Source organism: Olea europaea, unplaced genomic scaffold (assembly GCF_002742605.1).
Source record: "Olea europaea var. sylvestris unplaced genomic scaffold, O_europaea_v1 scaffold679, whole genome shotgun sequence".
In the NCBI taxonomy this organism is placed as follows: domain Eukaryota; kingdom Viridiplantae; phylum Streptophyta; class Magnoliopsida; order Lamiales; family Oleaceae; genus Olea; species Olea europaea.
Window position 1 is genome coordinate 79,248 of NW_019265173.1, and position 8,671 is coordinate 87,918.

Consider the following 8,671-nt stretch of genomic DNA (forward strand, 5'->3'; position numbering starts at 1 on the left):
TAACCTCGTCTTTGGAATACTATGATTACATGAACATTAATAGATGAAGTTCTAAAATCTTTGAATTTTAGATAAAAAATTTGAAACTTTTCTCTCCAATGTGAGAGAGGATAAAACCATTCAAAAAATATTATAACTTCATTGTTTGAATGAGAAATGAATTCTAGGTAATCCTTTCAAAGTTGTGAAGTTTTTTCTGAAAGCCATGAAACCATGATATCAACATTAAAACAGATTGCAACTTGATATGTCTCAAGAAGATACCATAAAAAACACGAAAGTTCTTTCAAAAACTTTTCTTCAATTTGTCTTGGATTAAATAGAAGAGGTTTAAAAATGGATATTCTGGATGAAAGCCAAGTCCACCAGGAAGGTGGATCCCATTTTGTCTAATAACAATGGATTAATATTTTAGCATGAGTTCCTTCGATCTTGACTGGATGGTTTGATTTCTAAAGAGAGTTTGAAGTTCAGGAGGGAAGTTTTGAATAGTTAGATTTTGTGAGGATGGGTTTGAGGATGGATTCATCATGCAGATGGTAGGGATTTGTGACTGAATAGGAGGTTTTGTTCTGGAGAGTAAATAAGGTAAAAGATTGTGTTTGCCTTTGATGTGTTTGACTTCAAAGTCAAAATTGGAAAACCATTTTGCCCATCTTAAAAGTTGTGAATTTGTAATCTGGTTCTTTTTGAAATTGAGCATTTGAGGAAATGCCTTCATGTCCATTTCTACCAGAAATTTGTGACCAATAAGATGGAATTGAGACTTTTCTATTCCCCATTTTACTCCAAGAATCTCCTCGAATGTTGAATGGTAATTCTTCTCAGATTCTTTGAACATAGCACTCTTGTAGCCACAAATTATTCTTTCACCATCTTTTTCTTCTAAAAGCATTGCTCCCTAGTATAAATTACTTGCATCCGTTTGTAGAATTCTTTTTCCATCAATGGGAATTTTTAGTGCCGGAAGGCTATGGAATTCTTGTTTGATTCTTTTGATGGCCCGAGTTTGTCTAGGTGACCATTGTGGAGGGTTTTTCTTGAGCATCTCATCTAAAGGTCGTATAATAGGAGCCAACTGTTTGAAAAAGTCTATCATGTAGTTTACTACACCAAGAAATTGTTGGACCTGTTGTTTTGTTAAATTCTCATCGGCAAATTTGAGGAGCTCTTCAGTAATGTGTGGCTGGAGTGAATAGCTACCATTTTTTATATGCATCTCGAGAAAATCAATTTTAGATATTGCGATGATCATCTTTTTCTGTGATAGCATGATCCCATATTTTGTGACAATTTCTATGAACCTTTGGAATAGCAGCTCATGGATATCCTTATTTTTAGAGAACAATAGTATATCATCAATATAAATCATTGTTGTTTTTAGTAGTGGCTGAAAGATTTTAACCATTGTCTTTTGAAATAATGAAGGAGCCGATTTCAGCCCAAAAGGCATAACCGTCCACTGAAAATGTTGATTAGGTACACAGAATGCTGTTTGTGTCTTTCATCTGGTTTGACCCCTAATTGACAGAAACCCACTTTCAGATCAAATTTTGAAAAAATCTTTACTTTTGCCAGGTTTGCAAACATAATTTTTCTATTGGGGAGAGGAAACTTATCATCTGCAAGAAAATGATTCAGCGGCTTATAGTCAATGACAAGTCTTACCTTTCCTCTGATTTGCTCATTTATTTTGTTAAACATAAAATGCTTGACATGCCCACCGTGATGTAGTGGGTTTTATGAGTATTTCTGACTATAATTGAGCCAATTCTTTTATGGTAAGCTCCAAATGTTTAGGACTCATCCCCGTGTGACTCGCTTGTGTTGGATTGACATCCTCATTGTTTTTGAAAGGCAATGTTATAAAGAAGTTTGGGTTTTTCCAAAGAGGATTTGTGCATTTGGTAAGGAATTCTGTATGAGATTTTGTACAACAATCTCTTACAAGAGTTTCTGTTATAGTTGGTATTGTGAGGGTAAAATATGTGATTGGTTCAATATAATGGATAAAGTAGGATTTGAATTTGAGTCCATTTGAAGAGGTCTAACCCGTCTTTCCCATAACTGTTTGATAACATCAAAATCAATAATAAGATCTTTTCCTGGTAATGATGATCCAAGTAGTTTATGAGAAATATTTAGCTCATGGAAGAATTGGAGTGTTATTGGTTTACTGATAAGTTCTGTGGCAAAGTACTCATTATTGGCTACTTGAAAGATTTTTTGGTAGGGTTTCCACATGTTTTCTGGGAGTACGGTCGCGTTAAGAATTGAGAATGCTGCTCCTGTATCGAGTAATGCTGCAACTGTAATAGGTCTTTCATACTTTTCGGGAAAGAGCTTGATTTCAATCATTGGTATTGCCAAGGAAAGATTTATAACCTGCATTCTAAAACATTGCTATCTAATACCATGAGTATCATTATGGTATTCAAGAGCGAAAATGGTTTCCGGTGATTGTTCTTCTTCTTCTGAAAACATTGACTCTAAGTCCTCTTCATCGAGATCAACTTGAGTTGCCGAAAGGATCTGATTGAGAATTTTGCCTTTTCTTTTATTAGAACAACTTTTTGCAAAATGATCTTTTTTTTCACAAATAAAACATCCGTTTTCCTTCCTTGATGAAATTTTTTTCCTAAAAAATCTCTGTTTGGAAGGAAACTTGAAAAATCTCTATCTTTTCTTGAAACTTCTGGTTCTGAATTTTTTAGGCTTTGAGCATTCACATCCTCTTTCTAGATTTCTGCATTTTATTTTCAAATTTGCTTGATCACAGGCTTTTTCAAATTGTTTTCCATTCATGTTAAAATCTCTGAAGAACTCTCTTTGGTTACAAAGTTTCTTCAAAGTTTTTAATACCCAATTGTGAAGCTCTCCAATAGATGTCTGAGATAGTGCCTGTCCTTTCAGTAACGAAGCTTTATGTCCATATTGAAAAACTAAAAGGAGACACTTGGGCGATTAAGGAAAGGGAGAAAAAAAAAATAATTCAATAAATAATATTACACATATATAAACTCTAAACTTTTCTTATTTTTTAGCCATTGTTTGACCCACATTATTTTTATATGAATGCATTTTCGAATAGTGTATTGATGAAAAATGTGTAATTAAAAAATAAAGAAAAGTTTTGAATTTGCGTATAATATTATTTTATTAAAGAACGTATGATTGAAATGATATCAAATTACATTTTAAAAATTTATTTTTGTACAAAATGTGGCTCAAACAGGGTCTTAATCACATATTCTCCAAAACTCACTATTCTAAAACACATATTTCCTAAAATTTGCTTACAATGGAGCCCAAATAGGTGCTAAATATAGATTGGTGACTTACCGAATATACTTAAAATAAAAGTAAAATGGTAGAAGATTGAAATGAAACTGTCGAGACTGAATCGAATTCTTTTTTATTAAGAAGATAATATTTTGCATTGATGCTAATAAACCTCAATACTCACCTCTAAAAATATACAGATTACGTCTCATAATAGTAGTATTCCAATTACAAGACCAGCAAACTTATCGATATTTTTGAACTGTCTGTTGAGAACAGACTAAAACTGAAATTTGCAAAAACTTTATGGACTAGAATGAATGTATAAAGTTCAGAGTATAGTAGCTGCCGTCGAAACCAGGTTTAGAACAACACTGGCATGCTATTGACTATGGTTACACTTATGATTCTTGTAGAAATTAATAAGATTTTATCCTCTTCCTTTAACTCATTTTCACTTGCTTCAACTTGTTAAATTGCGATCTTATTTTCGTGAATATGATCATGACAGTTATTATTTTCCTTTTAAACACTCAACACTTTGGTTTTGCGTAAAGAAATGGAATGATTTCTACTATATTCTTCCTCATAATGATATTTTAGTAATAGTTTTGACTGTGTATGAAATAGTATAGAACTTTCATTTAGAATTATTATACTTACAACCTTTCGTATAAATAGAGTTAGGGTACGTTTGGAATGGTTTTTACTTTTGTTTTTGCTTTCTATAAAAGAGTTTTTGGAGGAAATTAACTTAATTTTTGTTTGAAAACTAATTTTTAAAGTGGAAGCCACGTTGAATCAATTTTCTCTAAAAATCCTTCAATTAACAAAATCACTTTTATAAAATTAGCCAAATAAATATATAAACTTTGGATTGCAAAAATTCATTTCGACTTTTTAAAAGTAATGGCAAAAGGGCCTTATTCCTTTTTATATAAAGCTTGTGGATTTTGCTTATATCATCAAATAAACGAGGCCCAAAAGTATAATAAAGGTGTATATAGGCTGCCAAATATCCAAATTCTAACACGTTTCAGTCATGCATGGAACCAAGTGTCTCCTCCAAAAATCTTGACCTCCTCAAGTCAATTTAATTGTATGATAAGAGAAAACTAAAGAACTGAGACAGAGCTGGAGAAATGTCTAGGAGCTGGATTAGGGATGGATACAAGAACGTGGCCGATGTTTTTAGCAAAGCAGACCTAAAAAATAGGCATTTTCCCACACTGAAAGGGCATCCTGCTGCTCAACAACATGCAGAACAAGTTGTCGAATCGCACCATGCTCTTCAAGAAAACATCAAAGCACTGAAAAAAGAGTTCAAGATTTACAGATGGAACCCTGATAATCCATACCAGAAGCCATATCTTCAATCTTACTTTGTAGATCTTTCTACTTGTGGGCCCATGGTAACCCCTAAATATCCACCTCTTATTTCTGTTTATTTATAATTTAAACAGTTTATGAATACTTTCCAATCATGCTTGTAACTTATATCGTGGGTTTCAAGTGAATTTATTGATTATTTTCGTTTGTATAAATCTTGTGCCAACTACTTGTGGCACACCTAAAAGTTTTGAGGCCCGACTACACTGGTAATTCAGTGTCATGCCCTGCTAGATATTTTGGGGAGATTTTTGAGTTTGGGTACTTCATTTTCGTATTCTCTTTTCAAGTAAGTTTTAGACATAGAGCAAGTGCCAAGTGTTGATACAGGAAACTATCATTCACCTAATGAATCAACTTTTGCTGCTTTGCAAAATAAATGGTATCAAAGTCTTACAATCAACATTTATTTGGGGAAAAAAATCTTTATGAGAAATGTCTTCTATGATTTTCTCCAATGTTATTTTTAATCGTCTTTTGTAGGTTCTTGATGCATTGCAAAAGATAAAGGCAGAGGATGATTCAAGTTTGAGTTATAGGAGATCATGCAGAGAAGGAATATGTGGTTCATGTGCCATGAATATCGATGGCACCAATACGGTAGCATGCCTTAAGCCAATTGATGTAGACACTAGCAAGGCTACTTTCATCACTCCCCTTCCCCATATGTATGTTATCAAAGATTTGGTTGCTGATCTCACCAATTTCTACCAACAATACAAGTAAGATGAACTCACTCAATTAACCCTTGAAATTTATTTCCGATTAAGTACGTCGTCTATGTTATACTAGTTACGCACTCTATAATGTACTTTGCTTTAGGAATAAAATCTCACATTGAATAAAGATGAAAATATAAACAAACTTATAAGTTTTTGGCTACTCCTCTTAACAAAGTTAATATTTTAAAAGGGAATCCAAAATTCCAATAGAACTCCAAGTCTTAATATCTTATCAAAGCCCATTAAGTTCAACCGAGCAATTCGATCCGATTAAGACTCAAAAAATGAGTACTCAGATTTCAAGATTGATCCGCGTCTATATTTTCATCTTTATTTGATGGGGGATTTTATGCCTTAACATACTCAATCCGATTTTCAAACTTTAGACTGGTGATTTAGTTTATGTTAATCTTCAATTACTGATAATTGTGGTGGTGCAGGTCAATTGAGCCATGGCTTAAGACTAAAAAGCCCCCACCTGAAGGGCGTGAATACAAGCAGACTCCAGCTGAAAGAAAGAGACTAGACGGTCTATATGAGTGCATTCTATGTGCTTGTTGCAGTACTTCATGCCCTTCTTATTGGTGGAACCCTGAAAAGTTTCTCGGACCAGCAGCATTACTTCATACCTACCGTTGGATTACAGACAGGTTACTTATTTGAATCTTGATCAAGTTAATGAACATGAACGTTTTTAATTAGGTGTTGTCGATATTCACAGATTGATTGTTAGTTGGGTAGAGATGTGTAGTTATCACACTCATACAATTCTTTTTGCGCCCTAGCTTTTATATCTGATCCTATTATACTTGTTCATTGTTACTTGGCAGTCGAGATGATTTCACAGATGAACGGCTACAGGCATTGACACAGGATGAAACACGGTTATATCGGTGCAGGACTATAAGGAACTGTACTGCTACATGCCCGAAAAGCCTGAATCCGGCAAATGCTATTAACAAGATGAAGACTAGACATCTGATTTCTCAGCCTGTCGAGAAGATGGAAGGTCAAGATCAGCAGGCATTTGGTCAGGCTTAAATATTGTGGAGACTGGAGAATCGAGGAAGTTTAGTTTGTTAAAATATATGCATCTAGTGAAGTTTTGATGATGTTGTAATTGATATATAAAGAGAGCATTTTGTGACACTTTCAGGTTAATTTAACTGGAAATTAGACTGGTGTGTTCTTTGGCTCTTGTGCAATTTCGGTCCATAACGTTTTTCTCTTGACTATGATGAACTCAACATAACCTACCTATGGTTTATTGCGGTCATTTTTATAGTTTCGGTCCATTCTACCATTAAGTCAATAAAAAAGTAAAAATAAATTGCACCGACAACAAATTTTGTAGCTAATTCATTCGAAGAAAAAATATAGATAATTTTTGTCGAAATCATTGATGCAATTTCCTACGTCGTCCTGTGAAACTCTTGTCATTGGTTACTAAGCAGTCAGCTAAAAGTCACCTAAGGCTCTGTACTCTGCTGTCTCTGCATCACTTGCATACTTGGCCCAGCCAAGACCATCTGTTTCAGCATCAACATGGTCAGTAGGAGGATTAGCCTCGTCTGCCTGGCCTTTTGTCGGGTGGCTAGCTTTATTATGGGAAGTAACTCCTCTGTGAAAGCACTAGTTTTGAAATCAGGATAAAATTCCTCCACCCGAGTTAGCTACTCATTGTAAGAGAACCTCCTCCAATAAATGGCGATGTCATCGTACTCTTTAGTTATATGGAAATTTTGAATGGAGATGTCAATGAGCCAAGTAGAAACTCGAAATTCGGGCTCAGCTAAAGTAAAAATAGTTCGAGGCTTTTGCTCGACCAAAAAAATTAGGTTCAACCTGAGCTTTCGGCTAGGGTCTTATTTGGCTTGACTGGGCCAAGCCGATTCGACTCGTATTTTTCTTAACAAAGCAGCCACGTATCTGTCATGGCTGGCAACCACGCAGTTTTGTGTAGCAGCTACAGGCAGCACAGTCCAAAAATGACCCATAACACAGGCAAACACCCTAAAATGGGGCTCGATCCTTTTCTGGGAGCTATGAGTGGCCCGAACCGATGAGCCAAATTGACTTCCTTAAGAAATATTTAGGCCTTAACAATCTGTCCCTACTAGGAGACTCATTTTACACATTTTTTCATGACCTTGTCTTGAACCTCCACATTATCTTCCTCCATTGTGATCGTAGGGATGGCAGCAGGGACAAAGGGCTTCGAAGAAGGTGGGAGGAGGTGATCAATAGTAGGGGTTGACAAAGAAGAGGTCCTCCACGCCTCGACGTTTTTGTCTTCTTATGCCTCTCTTGCTGAGGCATCTCTTGTTCTTGCTCTTCCTAGATGAAGACTTGCCAAATTAGTCCTATCGAGCATGTCCTTTTGATTTTTATAAGCAGGGGTTGAAGTCTTTACTTTGCGAAACCTTTTGACCAACTATCTTAACTGAAGGTATGTTAGGTTTTGGGTATACTTATTTGACTAAATTTGTTTGCAAATGCTCTAACGAACAAAATCCTGGTGAAATTTGAGTCAAATTTGATTAGAAACACACCAATGAACTTAATCCAGACTAAATCTCAATCAAATTTGATTGGAAACATGATAAGTGTGTTTTTATACACTTATTTATTCACAAACATAACTTAATTATGATTAAAGAGTTTGAATTTATGGCTTAATTCTACATAATTATGTTTTGTAGGACTATATTGATGAATGTGGTGAAATTCAAAAAAGAACAAAAAAGGAAGAAAATCCAAAGTATGAGGACTTGTGGGTTCAATTGGATGCAATTAAAAGTCAAAGGGGTGAAAATGCTAGAGAAATGGCTTGAAAGAATAAAAAATCGATTTTGGGGGCTAAAATGCAACATATGGAAGAAATTATAACTGGGCGACAGCCCAGTTATAAATAAATACCGGGCAATCATCCAACATGATTTTTTAATTACCGAGAAGAAATTCTTGGCCTGAGCGACTGCCCGAGTTTTGCCTGGGCGACAGCCCAGTTCAATCACGGTGAGAAAAATCTGGATTCCTTTTCTGATTGAAATTCTTATGAAAACAAATCTTGGGGAGCCTTTTAAAGCTCTAGGGATGTCCAAAAACATAGACCATACATTATACATTATTTTGGGAGGATTTGAAGAGAAAGAAGAAGGAAGAACAAGAAGATTCAATCTAAAATTCAAGATCTCACTTTAAAAATTTCAATAGGGTGATGTCTTTTCTTGATTTTTATTGTTGTTTTCTTCTTCCTATCATGCTAGGCTAGAAAA

The 8,671-nt window shown here is 34.8% G+C and overlaps 1 protein-coding gene across 1 annotated transcript; it reads left to right on the forward strand.

Moving 5' to 3' along the window:
• Positions 1 to 4,334: 4,334 nt before the first annotated feature.
• Positions 4,335 to 6,598, forward strand: LOC111390381 (succinate dehydrogenase [ubiquinone] iron-sulfur subunit 3, mitochondrial). Its single transcript, XM_023015418.1, has 4 exons — positions 4,335 to 4,694; positions 5,155 to 5,393; positions 5,834 to 6,043; positions 6,224 to 6,598. The coding sequence occupies exons 1-4, from the start codon at positions 4,425 to 4,427 to the stop codon at positions 6,432 to 6,434; spliced, it is 930 nt and encodes a 309-aa protein (XP_022871186.1). The 5' UTR covers positions 4,335 to 4,424; the 3' UTR covers positions 6,435 to 6,598.
• The last annotated feature ends 2,073 nt before the right edge of the window (positions 6,599 to 8,671 follow it).